We start from the raw sequence: 20,733 nt of genomic DNA on the forward strand, positions 1-20,733 counted from the left end.
AAAAAGAAAATTATAGGCCAATATCACTGATGAACATAGATGCAAAAATCCTCAACAAATTTTAGCAAACAGAATTCAGCAACACATCAAAAAGCTCATACCCCATGATCAAGTTGGGTTTACTCCAGGAATGCAAGGATTCTTCAATATACAGAAATCTAGTCAATGTGATACACCATATTAACAAACTGAAAGATAAAAACCATATGAGCATCTCTATAGATGCAGAAAGCCTTTGACAAGATTCAGCACCCATTTATGATTAAAACTCTTCAAAAAACGGGCACAGAAGGAACCTACCTCAACATAGTAAAGGCCATATACGATAAGCCTACAGCAAATATTATTCTCAATGGCAAAAAACTGAAAGCATTCCCCCTAAGATCAGGAACAAGACAAGGGTGTCCACTTTCAACAATATTATTCAACATAGTTCTGGAAATCCTAGCTACAGTAATCAGAGAAGAAAAAGAAATAAAAGGAATCCAGATCAGAAAAGAAGTAAAGCTCTCACTGTTTGCAGATGACATGATACTGTACATAAAAAACCCGACAGATAGTATCAGAAAATTACTACAGATAATCAGTGAATTTAGAAAGTTTCAGGATACAAAATCAATACACAGAAATCACTTGCATTTCTATATACTACTATGAAAAATCAGAAAGAGAAATTAAGGAGTCAATCACATTCACCATGGCAACAAAAAGAATTAAATATCTAGAAATAAACGTAAGGAGAGAATAGAACTGTGCACAGCAAAGTATAAAACACTAATGAAAGAAATCAAAGATGACATAAACAGATGGAGAGATATTCCATGTTCCTGGGTAGGAAGAATCAATATTGTGAAAATGACTATACTATCAAATGCAATTTACAGATTCACTGAGACCCCTATCAAATTACTAATGGCATTTTTTCACAGAACTAGAACAAAAAATTTCACAATTCATATGGAAACACAAAAGCCCAAGCCAAGGCAGCCTTGAGAAAGAAGAATGGTGCTGGAATCAACCTTCCTGACTTCTCATTACACTACAAAGCTACAGTCATCAATACAGTATGGTACTGGCACAAAACAGAAATACAGACCAATGGAACAAGAGAGAAATCCCAGAAATAAACCCATGCACCTATGGGTTCTTTATTTTTGACAAAGGAGGCAAGAATATACAATGGGGCAAAGACAGCCTCTTCAATAAATGGTGCTGGGAAAACTGGACAGCTACATGTAAAAGACTGGAGAAGGGCATGGCAACCTACTCCAGTATTTTTGCCTGGAGAATCCCATGGACAGAGGAGCCTGGTGGACTACAGTCCATGAGGTCACAAAGAGTCAGACACGACTGAAGCGACTTAGCACGCACACACACACTTGTAAAATAACGAAATTAGAACACTTCCTAATATCATTCACAAAGATAAACTCAAAATGGATTGAAGACCTAAATATAAGACCAGAAACTATAAAACATAGGCAAACATAGGCAGAACACTTGATGACATAAATCAAAGCAAGATCCTCTTTGGCCCACCTCCTAGAGTAACAGAAATAAAAACAAAAGTAAACAAGTGGGACTTGATTAAACTTAAAAGCCTTTGCACAGCAAAGGAAACAATAAGAAGGTGAAGAGACAACCCTCAGAATGGGAGAAAATAATAGCAAACAAAACAACTGACAAAGGCTTAATTTTAAAAATATACAAGCAGCTCATACAACTCAATGCCAGAAAAACAAACAACCCAATCAAAAAGTGGGAAAAAGTTCTAAACAAACATTTCTCCAAAGAAGACATACAGATGGCTAACAAACACATGAAAGAGGATCAACATTGCTCATTATTAGAGAAATGCAAATCAAAACTACAATGAGGGATCACCTCACACTGGTCAGAATGGCCATCATCAAAAAGTCTACAAACAATAAATGCTGGAGAGGGTGTGGAGAAAAGGGAATGCCCTTGCACTGTTGGTGGGAATATAAATTGATACAGCTACTATGGAAGATGGTATGGCGATTCCCTAAAAAACCAGGAATAAAAGTGCCAAATGACCCACTCCTAGGCATATACCCTGAGGAAATCAAAACTGAAAAAGACACATGTATCCCATTGTTCACTGCAGCACTATTTACAATAGCTAGAGCGTGGAAGCAAACCAGACGCCCATGACAGATGAATGGGTAAAAAAGTCGTGGTACATATACACAATGGAATATTACTCAGCCATAAAAAGGAACACATTTGAGTCAGTTCTGATGAGGTGGATGAACCTAGAACTTATTATACAGAGTGAAGTGAGTCAGAAAAAGGAAGATATAGTATTGTAAGGCATATGTACAGAGTCTAGAAAAATGGTACTAAAGAATTTATTTACAGGTCAGCAATGGAGAAACAGACATAGAGAACAGACTTATGGACATGGGGAGAGGGGAGGAGAGGGTGAGATGTATGGAGAGTAACGTGGAAACTTACATTGCCATATATAAAATAGACTGCCAACAGGAATTTGCTGTATGGCTCAGGAAACTTAAACAGGGGCTCTGTATCAACCTAGAGGGGTGGGATGAGAGGGTGATGGGAAGAAGGTTCAAAAGGGAGGGGATATATGTATACCTATGGCTGATTTATGTTGAGATTTGACAGAAAACAGCAAAATTTTGTAAAAATTATTCTTCAATAAAAAAGATTAAAAAGGAAAAAAGAATGTAATACGTTAAGGCACAATAATAAAAAAGGACTTACAATGCTATTTTTTTAAATAAAATAAACATTTGCATGAATACTGAAAGCCACATTCAGTTGGAACAGAGATCAGAAGAGAAAATAGAGCAGAGGCTCTAAGGGAGTGAATGGCTAAGAGCAAAATGTTCAAGGATACTTCATTTCCTATGTTCTTTCCTAGTAGCTCCTTGGCCAGATACCTCAGTTCTGCCATCTTCTGCATCTTCTGACTAGAAGTGATGTATTCAATGAAGCTAATGAATTAAGTGAGACAAAAAATTAAGAAAATATAAAGGCAATTTTAAGATCACAAGGTATACCCTCAAGAAGTTGAACTGAACCTCAAAATAGAGCTTTCAACAAAATTACAAGAGGACAAGTGCAGGGATCAAGTCTGTAATCATCATTTTTCCACAACCCTATCTGAAAAGAACTGAGCAAGGGACACTGTGTGACAAGAGAAAAAAAAGATCCATAATTGTTCTGCTTTGTACCAATTTATTCAGCAGTGTTTAGCATCCATGAAAACCAACAAAACGACCAAATAACTGGAGTGGCCATAAAGAGACATGAAAGGACGTTTAACCACCATAGTAGACAGTCAGTAGAAGACACTCTCTAAGTCTATAAATCATACAGATGTTTAAGCATATTATAGAAATTTATAAGGTTACTTTCAATGAGTACCAGTATAAAAGTGTAAACTCCAAAAACAGTAGAAATAGAATCTAAAAAAATAAAAATATTAAAAAAAGCCACTTATAGCAAATTTGTGAACATTCCCTGAGATGTGCACTTATGATGTGTCCACTTGTTTTTGCATTAACTTTTTAATATAGATTTTACAGAAGAGTATCATTGAATTGGAAAACTCCTAAGTGATTGTTACGTGACTCAGTAGACACAGTAACACGGATAGAGTAACACAAGCTCTTCTTATTGGCTCTAAGGCTGTCATGAAAACCGTATTTACAAGTATAGTACAAGTATAGTAGACACCTTCTCAGAAAGGTATGGGGTCAGATGATGTGAATTTAGAATTTTTCAGATTTTAGGCAGCTTGTATTATATAACATTCTCAATGAAGTCTGTGAAATACCACCATAATCAAATCATTTCCCTAAATTTCTCTATGAAAAATATACAAGAGGGATGAAATCAAGACTGTAGAGAACCTCACATCAGTTCAAGTCATACTTGGCCACCAAATGAATTCTGAAATTAAAACACTATCTACAAAACCTTAAAAAACTTTTTATATCTCCAAATTGCAGATAAGGGGACTTATGCTATTTAAGTTCAACTTCCAGCTCTCCTTTAGGGCTGATACGTGACATGGCAACTGTAAACCATGATGTAAACCCAACTTCATATAACCAGTTATTTAAAAGTAAAGTCTGTTAATATTTAACATCTCAAGAACAGAAAAAACATTTAAATAGATTTGTGGAGTATCAACACACAATGAAAACAAATCAAAACGCGAAAACAAAGTGCAGAACCCTCCCCCATCTTCCAAGGCTCAAAGAGCAGCTATCCAGCTGTAGTCTACTTTCCTAAATTTTTTCAGTTCTTTTTCTTCTGATTTTGACAACTGATATATAATGTCTTCTTCCAAATCTGTGTTATTTGTATCCTGGATCTTTTCAGTGAAATTATTTTCTTCATCTGAATCATCACTTTCTTTTTCTTCCACCATATCGATATCATCAGGATGTTCTTCAGCACTTTTAACAGTAACAGAATAAAATGCAATTACTATTGAAAAATATTTCTAAACAATAACTTTCTAATTTAAGATACTTATGAAAAAAATCATATGAACAAAATTAATGAAAATTGTTGTTACTGAATACACTTTTATTTGACTTAGTAATTCTATACCCTGTAAATACAGATTAAAGCTGAAGGAGAAACACAGGGAAAGAATATTCTGATCAATGATATCACAAACCATCCTGTTTCTCAAAACAGAGTATCTGAACACATGTGATAAACTGCCTTACCTCTTAGTCTCCTTAGACAGCAGGAGTGAGTTTACAAACATGGAGCAGAGGAAAGAAGCAGATGGCAGGACGTGGGCTGGAGTGCGAAGAAGCTAGAGTGAAACAGAAACAGGGTTTCATTTAAAAAGAGGAAATGCCAAGGCTTTTATCAACACCAGGTTCTGTTGATGAAAAACCAAAGAACTCCTACTTTTATGCAAACAACCCCTCCTCCAACCTCATCAGAAATCCTAAATTTTATGCCATTTAGTTTGAGAATTAAAGTTGCACAATATACAAATGATTATCCAAAAATTATTTGTTACAGATTGATTATCCAAAAATTCCAACTTTAGTTAAAGTCCTTTACTGCATTTGACCCCTGTCACATAGGTATAAGCAATTAATTTATACTGTTAGTTTCAGTATTATAATAAACTTATGTAATTAATAATTACTTACCTCACTAATTGCAGGTATGTTTTCTGTTAAGGGCAGCTGTACCAGCTCATTCTCCAAAGCTTCATTTAACTTGTCATTCTGTTGTTCCTTCCTGTGCTTTCCCAATAAGAAATAAAATGGGGTTGTTGGAAGACTTTCTTCTGCTAAGAGCTGTAAGGGTTAAAGAACAGGGAAATAGTTTCAATAAAAAAGGAGGAACTGCCTCTGATCCAAGTACTACAGTAATAAAATAACAGGGATGAAAGGAATTGTAGGTTATCTTGTATGATTCTTTCACTTCACAAGTAAAGCAACTGAAACTAGTCCATTTACTCTGAGAAAAGCCAACGTGGACACTTAAGATGACTGTTGGGGGCCGGTGTGAGGCACTCCACCCGTGGCAAAGGTCATCATGAGGAAGGAGGCTCGACATACGCAAAGGTGGGATCGAGCCTCAGGAGTCCCCCTGGAAATCCTCAAGCATCTACCCCCATAACCAGAGCCTGCCTACTTTATTACTTTGTGCTCACCTATACCTCTGACTTTACGGGGGGCTGTCCCCCACCACCTCTTTCGGAGAAGGAGTTAACTTAGAGCTCCAGTTAATAATAATTCCTGGGCGTGATAGGAGTGTTTCAACCTACAAACTCCTCTGAAGGTTCTCTAGCCTGCCTGACAGGCTTGTCCGGCCACATGTGATTGCTCACAGCCTCCCAACCGTGAGAGGCACAAGATGCTTTAAACCTTCTAAAAACAGGTTCCTTAGAAAAGTTAGAAAACCATTAGTATAAGTATAGTTGGCTGATTAGAAATTGTATTGGTGAAGGGTTTTTCATTTGTTGAGCCAATGTTTGTTGCTAAGTCTCCACATCCCTTGCCCTTATACACATTAATGAATATATAGAAGAAATAAGTATTAACCTTTGATATTAATCACGTTAGACCTTAGGCTAAGTAAATTCTTTCCATAACTAAAACCCACTACACCCTCACCCTACAGGAATGTAACTTTATTTGGGTGGTGTCTGTTTTAAGAATAATCACCCCTGGAGAAATAAGTGTCTTGGTTGACTGACCGCTGTCACAAGGAGAAGGTCATAAATTGTCAGCAGGCCCCCTGGCCAGAAGATGATGTAACACCCCTAAGACCTCTGTATACATTTGTATGAAGCACCTGACTTTGATAAAAGTCAGGACTGCTAACCCCACGTGACTTTTGCATAACATCTCAGTGTATAAAAGTAGACCATGGAAAATAAAGAATTGGGATCAGTTTCTCGAAATACTGGTCTCCCCATGTCTCTCTCTCTCTCAAACTCTGGCTGAGTCTCCATCTGGAGCGCGGAACCCGCCATGCTTACTAATTATGCCTGGGCTTCTAAGATCTGACCGGGGAGGCCTCAGTGTCTCCTCTCCTTCAGGAGAATGGAAGGACGCCTGCGGCCTACGTAAGTGGTGCAAGCTTCTTGTCTTGAAGTTTTATTGGTCTCCCGCGTAAACCAAGCTATCAACCTCTTTTCTCCACTGAATTTTCCTGCTGAGCTATCCTCATTCTATTACTCTTTATATCTCTAATATCTAATTGAAGCTATTGTATCCTGATCCTCTCTGACGCCGTCCCCGCTTCGAACTCCCTGGATCAGCCGGGGCTGGACCCCGGCAGATGACAGAATATGTACACCTACCACTACTTCTACCCCCAGTCCTACAAAAACAGCAGCAAGGGGTTTTCAAAAGGGCACAGATCTACAGTAATAAAGAAACTGGATGATGTGGGAAGTGGAGAGCAGGCTGAGGGGTGCTAACTGACCTAGTAGACCCAAGAGAACAGGATTCTAAGCTGGTGGTGGCCAACGCTAAGAAGCACCCCAATTTATGCTGTGGTGGTGGTTTAGTCACTAAGTTGTGTCCAACTCTTGTGACCCCATGGACTGTAGCCTGCCAGGCTCCTCTGTCCATGGGATTCTCCAGGCAAGAACACTGGAGTGGGTTGCCATTTCCTTCTCCAAATGTATGCTGTAGAATCTCACAATGCTCAAGAATTGGTACTAATAGTGCTTCTGAAAAAGGCTAAAAGAAAAAAAAGAAGAAAACCTGTTAGCCTGGTTACAGTCTATCTCTAGAGCTCTCAGATTTCCAGATCTCCTCCTCAGCCTCAGCAGAAGGCTGGCAAAACCAAGTGTCTTTAGACTAGACAGCTTGGTGTGTGGAGGGTGAGGGTGGCCGCGCAGCTGAAGGCAGCTGTGGTCCATAGAGGCTGCTTCCTGCAGTGCTGGCAGTCAGGTGACGCCTTTCAGGCAGGAATTTGGAAGAAGTTTATCTGGGTGATAATGACCAGTCTAAGAGAAAAAGTTCTAAAAGTAATGACTTCAGAGATTTTCTCCTAATAGCTCAGTCAGCTAGTGGAGACCAGAGGTCAAGTTCCATCCAGGTGAACTTTCAAAGGCTTGCTCACTTTTAATTAAAAGCAGACAGCCAAAAATCATCAGACTCTGATGAAAATCTCCAAAACAGATTGAAAAGAAAAAACCTAATGAAAATAAACCATACAAGAGAGACCAAAAAAAAAAACCCAAAAAACCCAAACATATACAGAAAAGATCAGATGAAAAACAAGAAATCTCTCATAGTATAAAAAACGGGAAAAAAAGAATTACTTTCTAAAATACTATATATTTTAATGTTTATTATCTGTACCTTCCTATTAGACTGTAACACTACAAATTTATAGAGACTTGACCCTTCCATTCACTGATACCCTAAATGTCTACAGCATACAGTAATGATCAACAAAAAAAATGCTAAATGAATTCAATGAATTTTCAGAGAAAACTAAGTCAGGTTACAGATAAAGTATAACAGTATCTTCAAAGTTCTGAGACAAAATGATTTTCAACCTAGAATTCTACGTAACCAACCAATCAAATGAGAGAGAATAAAAACAAGTCCAAACCTGCAGTCTTAAATTTACTTCCCAGGCACCAACAGGGAGATATTTACCAAAGCAAAGGAGTAACCAAAGCAAGCGATAAACCACAGGATCTATTACAGGAGAGGTGACTGAACCCCCAGAATGGCAGCAAATGCAGATCCTAAGATGACCACTGTGCAGCAGGTGTTAGGTTTATAACAGGGCAATCAGTTCAGAGTAAAGCAGGTCAGAGGCTCTTGAAAACACTTCTTCAAGCCCAGCAAACCTAATATGAAGACCATGAGAGGACGCACACACTGGGGGAACTAGGTGCCCCCAGTGCAGGAGGCGCAGGCTCGATCCCTGGGTCGGGAAGACCCCTGGAGGAGGGAATGGCTGCCCACTCCAGTATTCTTGCCTGGAAAATTCCATGGATGGAGGAGCCTGGCGGGCTACGGTACATGGGGTCACAAAGAACTGGACATGACTGAGCGACTGACACTCTCACTTTCACTAGATGAGAATAGGAAACTGAGCAAATGAAAAGATAAGCAATCATTAACTCCAGATAAAAGAAGGTGGTCATAAAAGGAAAAACAACCTGTTTGTTACTGCATGGCTCAGTTACCAATGGTGTTAACATTTTTAAGGATGAACAGCAATCTAAGATAAATTTATCTACACTGCAAAGATTAGGGACAGAATGTATGTGGGTGTATGTTGTGTATTTGGGGGGAGGGATGTGAAAGAAATTTCAACTTCAATAGATCAGAATTAGAAAATACCAAGTCTAATGCCTAGATGTGAAAAATCCAGAATTAGCAATATAAACATGTTTCTTAGAGACACAGAGGTAAATAAAAACTTCAACTAAAAAGTTGTGAGTGGGTATCTGTGTGGGTAATCCCACTTGGTGGTGAAGTTCAAGTTTTCTCACAAACGTCTCATAAAACTATTTGATTCTTTGGATCATAAGCATGCATTACTGATATTACAAATTAAAACTACATTTTCAAAGACCACTATGACACCAAATGAAGCAAGAAGTTTCTAAGTATATAATTTAAAACTCCACTTCAGGGCAGGTAAAACATTTTTGTCATAGCTGAGTTTTGAAAGATAAACTTATCTTTGCAGGGAGGCAATGTGCACGATCTGAGCTACAAGTGACCAGAACGTACCTGTTTGCTTGTGGGTGTGAGTTTCTCTTCTGGAGACTGTGTACTGAATGTCAATAAACTCTGAAAAGAGAGGTCAATCAGTGATGCAAAATATAAACTGTAGATATTACAGTTAGAAAATGATGTCAACTTTTCATGCTTATATATATATGCTCACAGAAAATGTATTTAGTAACTGCTGTGACAGTTGTAAGATCGTTCTGAAAGATATATATATATATATATATATATAAAAAAGTCAATTGATAGATCTAATTTAAGCCACTGATTTCTTTATGGTAAATCAAATTAAAAAGTTAAAAAAAGGCCATTCTAACAAATGCAATTCAAAATACTCTAATTATCTTTTAGATCATATCTTTTTTACTGTCATGGAATGAATGAATACAAGAAAGAGCCTTTAAGGTGGGGGCTAATATACTCCCACCAATAATATGACTGTACTGAGCATACTAGATAGATGATTTGGCAGTGGGTTGAGGTGGGTAGGGAGAGAAGGGGTAATCCTTAACAATACTATTTCACACATACTAAATGACCGCCTTTTCTGAGGTGGATGGTTACCTGTGATTTTGTTAGGAAGTAAAACTGGGATCTGTTCAGCCACTGGTAAGCTTCTGAGGTGAACGATTCAGGGACATCTCGGGGAACAAACACTCCCCACAAGACTTCCTCTCTGCAGATATTCTTTTGAATATACAATGGCCTTGGCTCGCTAGGTTTAAATACAAACACTAGAGGAAAAAAAAACAGACAATAACATTTTGCTGGCAAAGGTTAGTTCTAGCCTCAGATTGGAGGCCCACACTCACCCTGGGACTTACCCCATTGAATAAATGGCCCAGGTCATGATTATTTTAGGCTTTGATTCAATAAGTATCTGTGATGCCTACTATGTGTCAAGTAGGTTAGGAATGAGGGCTTTGAAGATGGAAAAGAGAAAGAAAAATTCCTATTTCTGAGAGTAGAGCCAACTGCAGAAAACAGACACCAAAACACTACAGAAGTACTTTTTGTCTTAAGCTCTAGAACAGACATCTGTAGAGCTTTAAGATCACAGAGAAGGAATGATTAAAGCTCCTTGGGGGTTGGGGGGTGGTTTCAAAATCCTTTAAGGAGGTGAAATCTCTCTTGGATTTTGAAGACTGAGTAGGAGACGGATGACATGCTGAAAAATGAGGGACGTCCTCAAGCTGGAACTCAAGGAAGAGCAGTGGTCAGGCAAGTGGCTTCTGATCCAAAGTTAAGTTTAACTCAAATTACATTAAAGATGTTAAAAAGAAAATTTAGGGAACAGATTTCTTTTGTCAAAGAAATGTGTGTACTTACAGTCTGAACCAACAGAAGACTGAGCGATGGCAGCAATATTCTCTGAATTGGGATCAGGTTCCATAACTCTCACATTTAATTTCGTACTCCATTCCACTGGGGGAAAAAGGGATTCACTTTTAAGAAGAGATTTACCAAAATCTTCTTAAAGTAGGTACTCAATATTTATTGGGACAATCAATTTTCTTATTCTTAGGAAGAGGGATTTTATGCTTCCAGATAACACACAGTCAACATACTGAAATTATCTGTGGAAATCTACATTAAGATGAGGGGCAGGAAGCAAAAAAACAGTATTTCTTCCACATGCAATGAAATGGTTATTATTTCAGTGCAACTATGGTCTCATGTTTTTCCATTACTGCTAAATGTGGGCAATGTTAACCAGAATTGTCATAGAGAATATTAAAAAAGTTATAAACATTCATTACTAAGCAACCACCATGTGTTCCAAACATACTTGAATAAGTAAAATGCCACAGAGTCCATGTTTGTTAGGAGGACTGTTAATAGGCTCCATTCAAATTTAATGCTGACAGGGGCACTGCAGGTTAATATGCATTATGAATTAGAGAAACTCTCCACAAATTGTTATGAGGATGGAGAATACGGAGGGCGGCAGAGTTGTACACACTGAAGACTGGGGAAAACAGCAAGGACAATGGAAGCTGATTTGTTGAAAATTGGGCAATTTATAAACACTGCTGACCCTGAATAACACGGATCTGAACTGAGCCCGTCCGCACGTGTGTGCTCTCAGTTGTGCCCACTCTCTGTGGCCCCACGGACTGTAAACCTGCCAGGGTCCTCTGTCCATGGACCTTTCCAGGCAGGAATACCACAGTAGGGTCCCATTTCCTACTTCAGGGAATAAACCTTCTTCCAGAGAACAAGGCTGAGTCTCTTGCATCTCCTGCGTTGGCAGGTAGATTCTTTACCACTAGTGCTACCCGGGAAGCCCTTTATAAATACAGCTGACCCTTGAGTAACACGAATTTGAACTGAGCGGGTACACATACATACAGACTTTTAAAACAGCAAATGTTACAGCACTGTTCAACCCAAGGCTGGTTAAATCCACAGAAGGTTGTCTCTAAGTTATACGTGAATTTTTGATTGTGCAGAGGGTCAATGACCCTAACTCCTGCATCACTCAAGAGTCAACTGTAATCAAAGTCTATTATTACAGGCATAGCACTCCAAATTTTCCTATGTGCTCTGATACTACTTTATAGCAAAAAATATCTTACATGCACAACTGAGCAGATTCCAACAGCACAGAATGCCATTTTCAGTGACACCAAGAAGATACTTGGAACAAGTCAATCTCCCAAAGCAAAGGTGCCTAGATTAAAACAAGGAAGTTAACAATTTAGTTCTACCACACTCAGGTACAAAGGACTGCAGACTTTCCGCCCTAAATTAAAACAAGGAGGGTAACAAGTTAGTTCTGCCATACTCAGTTACAAAGGCCTGCTGACTTCTTGCTTTATATTAAAACAAGGGAGGTTAACACGTTAGTTCTACCACACTCAGTTGCAGAGGACTGCAGACTTCTGCCCTAGATTAAAACAAGGAAGGTAACAAGTTAGTTTTATCACACTCAGTTACAGAAGCCTGCAGACTTCCCGCCCTAGATTAAAACAGGGAAGTCAACAACAGTCAGTTCTATCACCCTTAGCTGCAAGGGACTGCAGACTTCCCGCACAGTACTAGTTTTGTGCAAGGCCGACTTTTAGATACACACGTGTTTTTATTCATAATTATCCTGCAGAAAAAGGGGGTAAGGAGCACAAAAGGAAAGGTTTATTCAGTTACTTTGTGTCTTTAGGAAAACAGATTTGATGACCAATTCTTTTCTAATATGCTGTACAGTACCGTAATTGGCACATATAGAGGACGTGTATGTGAAACATACTAAGTTACTTAAAACCTTTTATGCTTTTTTTTTGCCTCGAGGCAGATTTGCAATATGAATTGTGAAGTTTTATAAAGTAAATTCAGAATTAGATATGTTAGAAATTAGAAACAATTAGCCATTCTGTCCTCAAATGCTCAAGTGACCTGAAATAAAATGGAAGATATTACTGTTAATTCCCTTGCCATTATTAAAAATAATGAAGTTTGAGCATAACATTGCTTTTTTGAAGATGCAGAGAAAGTAAACATTGTCTGGATCTACTGAGCTTATGTATGGCATCTACTGTTGTGTAGTACAACCGAGAAAACTAATGCACACGGTTTACAAACACAGCATTTCTTAGCTTCCCAGTATTTTGCTGAGCTGCTGGCACCACTGACACACCGGATACCTTTGGAGAAGGCATAAATTATTATTAAAGTTTATGTAGAAAGACTTGTTGAATTAAAAAAAAAATCCAGCAGTTTACACTCTCCCAATTATTTACCTACCTTATTTTCCCAGCTCGTTGACAAAATGTACATTTAAGTTCCCAAGTCTCTGAATCCCATATTGTAACTATTTCTTCAAAACTAACTGCTAGTAACGAGCCATCTTCAGAGAAACAACAGTTAGTTGCTTGGTATTTATGATAACTACCCACAAAGTCACAGGTCCAGCCAACAGCCTTTTCTGTGGAAATGTAGAGCATAGAAATAGTATAATGCTAGATAATATTTTAGGGAATTTATTAGACACACAGATTAAAAAACAAGGAAGCAACAAAAAACTTTCCTCCCCCAAATTTAGTTACAAATCATTGACTGATATGAAATTTGTATCCCTTCCAAGAGACCTTGGCCTTCCCTCTAGTGCAACAGTAAAGGGAGTAATTGCAAAAGGAGTAACTTTTTTTAAAAACTCTTTCCTCATAAAATGGAGTAATTAGCACACAATTAATCAAGAATGTCATAAAATAAGTAAAGATTTGGGAAAGAAGGAATGTAAAAATGTTATTTCCCAAATCATTTGAAAGTAGGCAGTGGTCTACAGAATTATAGTTGAAAAAATCCTCCCAGAATGGATATAATTTTCTTGAGTTAAACATACCAATTCTTAAACTTGTACACTACATATGCATATACTATATTTAAGCAACTTACTGTATATATCAGAATCATCTGTTAATATCCACACTTTGAAGTGGCCATCTTTACTTGCTGTAACCAACGTGGAGCTTTCAGATTTTTCTGCATTACAGAAACAGAGAGCTGTGATGTGGTCCTCATGTGGCATGTTAACCTTTGTATTAAGAACAAACCTAGTAGGAAGGAAACCAATTTATTTTTATACCAGGACAATATGAGATACTATCACTGAATATTAAGAATTCCTTACAAGTTGTACATTTTCCAACAGAATCATTAAGATTAGGCAACTTATATATTACTACCCATAAGGAGCAGCAATTGAGTGCTCTGTCACTAACAGACAAAAGACGCAGAGAGTTCCGGCACATTACCTCTGGCCTCGTGTAACTTACATTAACACAGACGATTACGTAGTGTCAACTTACTGGTACACAGTGAGTATAAAATAGGGGTCTGTCCAAACATGACACTTGAAAGGCTACTACCCTAAAGTACAGGAAAACTGCAGAACACATATACCTATTTTGGAAAAAAAAAGCAAAAAAGGAAATGGCTATAAAGCCCCTCCTCGTGGCAAGAAGGTACAGAAACACTACCTATTTCAAACTGCCCTGGTCAGTATCTAATAAGTCACCCAAACTACCTCCCAAAGTTTGTTTCTGCCTCGACAGAACACTGGTGTGAATGAAAGGAACTCATGCTAGCCCTGTTTTCTAGAATATCAGGGCAGTGGTCCTGTCTGGCTGACAGATTTTTTAAAGTCCAGGTTATGAGAGTGGTATGGAGGGACTGTTTCCTCACCTGTAAAATGCAACAACAGGCTTATCTTGTGAAGATTCACAAGATAACTGGCACAGAGAACTAAGCCTAGGTCTTGACAAGCAAGGACTTGCTTGATAAATAGCTATCACAGCCATACTATGAGAAACTAGTGGGCTCCTTATCTAGTCGAAACTGCACCACACCACACTTCCACCACCTGCTACTGTCATTTTTCCCAAAGAAGGTAGTATAACGTCAATGAAAGAGCCAAGGAACAAAGACAGCTGCATTCTAATCCTGGATCTGCCTGCAATTAGGTGTGTCCTTGGGGGTGCCACTTCTCCACGTTTCCTCATTTATGCAATGAAGTGACTCATAACTTGGAGGACACCACTGCTTTCTCAGAGCAGAAAGCTTAAAGGCTTTATTAGAGGAGTAACACTTCCTTCATTTCTCTTAATATAAATGTATCAAAAAGACCAATAACTGAAACCACAAGCTAGAAAGTCAAATAATTTTCTGCTCTGAAATTAAACAGCTATATAGGTAATCTTACCCTTGTGTTTTCTTATTATACATCCATAGTTTCATTTGCAATTCAAGCTCAGTTTCCTTTTCTTGACGTTGTTCTACCGTTGCAAGCCAATTACCATAGCAGCCAAATGCAGCCTTTGTTAGCTCAATTTGGATCAGACCAGAATCATTGATATATTCCTGCTGTATAATATCTAGCTGATGGGTTAAAAAAAAATCCAAAATTTTTATTAATGTAAATATGTAAATGTTAAAGCATTCAAGGAATAATAAATAACCACATCATAAATATCTTCTGGAATCTAGAGTAACAGGCTTTTAGACAAAAATGAACTAACCATTTATGGTGATCAAAACTGCCATTAAAAAATGAAGCATATTATATAACAATTCAGTGGTGGTAATTTTTCAACAATCTTGAATTTTAGTAATGATTATGCTCCATTTATAGATCTTAGAACAAAATCTTAGATTACAGTAATGTTTTTCTTTTGTTTCAAATAGTTTTATATAAAATCTCAAGACTAGATTTCACATCACTAGAAACAAAGAGAGCAAAAATAAAACCTACAATTTTTAAGGAGTGAAAAAAGAACAATACTGTAAACAGACGAGCATTTATAATTGTTCCTTTATTTTATTTCCTCATCTACATCTAAAAATGTATTCAGTGTCTACTATTTCCAGGCATTGTATTAGAATGTACAAAGATCAGTACATTCTCTTTCATTGAGAGGTTAAAAGGTGTTGGAGGGAAAGAGACAAAGTGTTAGAGAGGCTGTAATAGAAATCTATAAAGGGTACTAAGTTGCTTCAGTCGTGTCCGACTCTGTGTGACCCCACAGATGGCAGCCCACCAGGCTCCCGCATCCCTGGGATTCTCCAGGCAAGAACACTGGAGTGGGTTGCCATTTCCTTCTCCAATAAAGGGTACTGTGGGGCACAAAAGAAAAAGTGCGAAGTCTAGACTGCATTTATTAGGATTACAGAAAGTGTTCCTCTTTAATCTACACTGAAAATTTTATCTTCAGTATGCACATATGACACTGTTTTGCCACAAAACACAGACGTGTCTGTGCTGTCAATCCACATATTCTCATATCCCATCCTTGTGACTCAAAGGTAGAGATGTGTGTAACAGTTAATTAGTGTTGTCTGAAACAATAAAATAAGAGCCTACACAACAGCGCTGACTGGCTTTTACAGGCAGACTTCATCTGCAACTGTGGCTGCAAACAACTGATAATACAATGTTTGAATAACACAGGCACAACATCTTAAGAAGTCATAAAAGCTACCTGACCCCAGTGGGTGCTATAAAACTTTCACTAGTTTTAAGATTAGTTAATGCATCAAAATCTTACATTGTATAACTGTTTATCACTTTGGAGAGAATAAAACTGCAGGTGGCCAGGTTTCCCGTTCAAAACCAAAGCTTTAGTTCTCGGGTCAATCATCAAACCAGTAAAGATACTTCTGTCTGCAAAAGAAGTGAATAGTAGCTGAAATCAGAAAAATATTCACTCTAAAAAATGTACACCATTCCACAGCCAAAGGTCTGCAGTACCTTTCACCAGGCCTTGAATTACTGCAGACGCCTCAAGGTTTCGGTGAATGATTGTTATCTCTGTGGGTAAAAAAAACAGTTAAACATAAATCAGTCAAATTTCAAGGCAAAAAAAAAAAAAGGTGAATTTATATTCTTCTGATATATACCAGAATACAGAAGACAAGTGAGTTATGTTCTTGGGGTGTGACTGGAGAGTTAGGACTACTTTGTTATTTAACAGAAAAACCAGGGGTGTGATGAGGGCTTTTCATCCCACCTTTCAGTCCCTGTTGGAACCTCTAAGTTTTCTGCTGTGACTATGACTACACTGAAAATGTTAACTCAGAAACTTATTTACCCCAAAAGAGATGGTTACAGTTTACTTTGAAATGAATCACTGCATTAATGGGTTGGTTGGCCATGCTCTCTGTTGAGGGGAAACCAGGCAGTGGGCTATGGGATTCACATCTCAGCTGAGTTATAACAGGATGACTAAATGTGTTGGAGGAATCACAAGACTGCCTCCATTTCTGTCAAAATCCCACACTGAGATAATAGCTCTCACACTGAGATAATGGTTACACCAAAGGAAAATCTCATAGCATTCTTACAAAAATGCCATTATATTGTAAAAACACAAACGCCCATTTCAAAACCCTTCTTTTATTCCCCCAATCATCCTACATGAAAAAGATCTTTAAATGTAAGTGCATAACAATAACTTAATACACTTAGCCATATACTCTCATAAAAACAACTCTGGAAATGTAGGATTCTGGTGGCATCTAAGGGCAAGAAAAGGATGGAGAAAAGATGAGAAATGGAAGAGAAAAAAAGGCTGGTTAAATCCTATGCTACTCTTAGTTTGCTATTTTCCATTCCCTACAGACGCTAGCTAATTTATGACATTACACAAAATCATATTTCCTCACGACAACAAATTCAGACCTACTGTTATCGGAATGTGAAGTACAGAACAAATCTCCGGCTGGTGACACTGAGATATGTTCAATGGTAGCTCCTAAGCGGGGGAGGAACTCCTTATTCTTCTCTGCCGCCTCACGCCACTCTACGAGGACAGACTCACGGCCACCGCTCAGCAGACTGCTGCCTTCTCATCCACCCAAAGAAATGAGAAAGACAGAGAAAAAATACGAAGATATAATCAATGTTGTGATTTTTCCTATGTTAGAGAAAAACTATTTAAAAAAACGTGCAAACAAGTGTCTTTATATCTTTTAATAAACTTGGAAGACAAAAGATTTAAAGATCACTGATTCATGGATTTTTTTTTTCTTTCTGGTTATGTCATTACTTCATTGCTGACCAATTCTGCCAATAACTAGAAAATCTGGGTAACACAAACATCCTCCAGGCCCAAATGGCTTCACTAGTGAACTTTTCCAAACATTTAAGGAAGAAATAAACCAGTTTTACTCTCTTCCAGGTAACAAAAAAGAAAGAACACTTTCCAATTTGTTTTGAAGACCAGCATACTTCAGCACCAAAACTAGTACACTCTAAGAAAAGTGCAAGCCAATTTCTTAACAGGCAAAAACCACCACATGAAAACAGCAAGCTGAATCCAACGATACACTAAAAAGACAGGACATCATTGCAGGGTAAAGTGCACTGCAGCAATGTGAGGTTATTTTAACATCTGAAAAATACGCCAATGTAATGAACTCTACTTAGAGATAAAGGAAAAATAAATCATCAGTATTTTACTATAGATGCAGAGAACGTAAATGATATTATTCTAGACCCATAATAAAAACTCAGTAACCAAGTAGTGAGACCTTTAAAATTTCACCAAAACACCTATAGAAAATCTACAGGTAATTTAGTGGTGAAACACTGAAAACCTTCCCCCTGTGTTGGGAACACCATACCACTTTTATTCAACATTAACCTGAGGTCCTAGAGCACTGAAATAAAAAAGGCTTAAAGATCAGAATGAAGTAACAAATTAGATGCTAACAAGATGGATGAACCTAGAATCTGTTATAGTTAAGTAAGTCAGAAAGAGAAAAACAAATACAGTATATTAACACATATATATGGAATCTAGAAAAAGTGATACTGATGAGCTTACTTGCAGGGAAGGAAAGGAGATGCAGATGTAGACACAGAATGGGCTTGTGGACAGTGGGGGAGGGAGAGAGAGGGATGAATGGAGAAAGTAGCATCAACACGTGTGCACTCTCGGGTGTGAGGTGGACAGCTGGTGAGAAGCTGCGTGCAGCACAGGGAGCCCAGTGTGGTGCTCTGTGATGGCCTGGAGGGATCGGATGGGGGCAGGGGAGGGGGTTAGGGAAGGCAGGGATGTATGAGTAACGATACCTGATTTGCATTGTTGTACAGCAGAAACCAACACAACATTGTAAAAATTAAAAAAAAAAAAAAAAATTAACGTGATTCAGCATTATTAACTGAAGTACAGATTTTGTTCACATCTCACAGAATTTTATGTTAGTGTCCATTATTTGTTTTCATACCTTATTCAAGACTCTGCTGCTGCTGCTGCTGCTGCTAAGTCGCTTCAGTCGTGTCTGACTCTGCGACCCCATAGACGGCAGCCCACCAGGCTCCCCCGTCCCTGGGATTCTCCAGGCAAGAACACTGGAGTGGGTTATTCAAGACTCTACATTGTATTTAATTGCACTGAGCAGTATCAGCTGCATGCAAAAAATTCTGCTGAATTCTCTTTTCACTTTTATTCTATTAAAAATATTTTGTAATTTTCCTTGTTATGGCATCTTGGATGTACCTCTCATTCAAAAGTGGACATTTAATTTCCAAATATATGGGATTTTTAAAGGAGCTTTGCTATTCATTTCTCATTTAAAAGATTCTCTGCAATCACCCTCTGTGTTTTTTTCAGTCCTCTAACTTTATTAAGTCTTTCAATGGCTAAGTCAAAGATCTCTTGGTAAAGGTCACACTGCACTTGAAGAAAACATGTGGGTTATTTTCAAATATCTTTTGATATTGATCTCTAACATAATTCCACAGTAAAAAGGGAACAGACTGTATAATATCAATACTTTATGATTACAAAATTTCTGCACCTGGTCTTATGTCTGGATATATCTCCTAGTTTATAGTCTATGGGAACTTGAATAAAACTTGTATCCTACTGTTGTGTGAAAATTGTATTAATCTTAATTACTTCAAATTGGTTCATAGTGCTTTTCAGGTCTTCTATATTCTTGTACTCCTCTGTACATTCATGCTAATAATTTCTGAGAGTTTGATATTGAAACTCTAACTAAAAATCTTAATTTATCGACTTAAAACAGACAATTGTAATATATATGGTGAAACTACATGTAACTTTGTTTTGTATTTTCCAGGTCTCCTGTAAATGTGTTATTTTCATAATTTAAAAAACAATAAAACTTAGATGCTCACAGACAGCATGAGTGGGTTCAAAGTGGAGCCAAAACAGTTTATACAGTTAATATTTAACCTAACTTATAAACAGTTCTAAAAACTGTTGGCACAGACAATAATTTCTTTCTTCAGTTAACTCTTATACATATTCAGGATCAATTCTAACATTTCACTGACAACCATGTACTATATTACTTCTTATTTACAAACATTCATGTGATTTAAAAAAATGACATCAAGAATTCAGCTCTATTAGCCAAGATGATCTGCAGTACCTCCTGTGAGAAAGCCCTGGTTCACAGTAGAGGCACTTGGTATTCGTTTTTTCTTTCTTTGAGTGCCAACTAATCTAACTATGCCTTCTTCCCTAAACCCAACCTGAAAAGGCCGATCCTGAATGTTCCAGGGCTTAAGGATAAGTAAGGCTATCAAGAAAGCTATGACTAATAACTAGCTTGACAGGCAGTGGGCAAGATGGGTAAGGACAACAAAAGAGAAAAGTCACAATGACAATATTTATCAGTTGATCTTGGTCCTGATTTGAGCAGGGGTCACAGCAGAGAAAAACAAACTGAGTAGGAAGGGCTAAAGAAACCGCCCTGGGTCAGGAAACAATAAAACACAGCCTGAAACATTACAGACGCATACATACAAAACGCCACAAACACCCTCCTTTGTACTCTGGGGGCTGGGGTGGGGGGGGGCGTTAAAGAAAAGGTGGCCTATGTCTTCCATCCAAACACCCTCTTCCTTCTCCTTTTGTTCTCAGTTCCCGTGGACTCCAGCTGTACTACTCTAAGTATCAGGCTGGGTCCCACCCTTCCACACACCACTCCCCAACCCCCAAAACCAAAAGCGCAAGTGGGC

General features: G+C 38.0%; 1 protein-coding gene across 2 annotated transcripts in view; it reads right to left on the reverse strand.

Moving 5' to 3' along the window:
• Positions 1-3,205: 3,205 nt before the first annotated feature.
• WDR75 (WD repeat domain 75) overlaps positions 3,206-20,733 on the reverse strand; it is a 41,852-nt gene continuing 24,324 nt past the window's right edge. The window contains exons 9-21 of one of the 2 annotated variants that reach the window (XM_005202201.5): positions 17,423-17,581; positions 16,489-16,548; positions 16,286-16,401; positions 14,944-15,119; positions 13,638-13,795; positions 12,987-13,167; positions 11,825-11,919; positions 10,575-10,670; positions 9,810-9,979; positions 9,246-9,305; positions 5,175-5,324; positions 4,734-4,825; positions 3,206-4,454 (exon numbers count right to left, since the gene is read on the reverse strand). In XM_005202201.5, coding sequence (XP_005202258.1) covers positions 4,250-4,454; positions 4,734-4,825; positions 5,175-5,324; positions 9,246-9,305; positions 9,810-9,979; positions 10,575-10,670; positions 11,825-11,919; positions 12,987-13,167; positions 13,638-13,795; positions 14,944-15,119; positions 16,286-16,401; positions 16,489-16,548; positions 17,423-17,581 — 1,718 coding nt within the window. In that variant the 3' untranslated portion in view covers positions 3,206-4,249. 2 annotated transcript variants of the gene reach the window in all.

This window comes from Bos taurus, chromosome 2 (assembly GCF_002263795.3).
Source record: "Bos taurus isolate L1 Dominette 01449 registration number 42190680 breed Hereford chromosome 2, ARS-UCD2.0, whole genome shotgun sequence".
NCBI classification, from domain to species: domain Eukaryota; kingdom Metazoa; phylum Chordata; class Mammalia; order Artiodactyla; family Bovidae; genus Bos; species Bos taurus.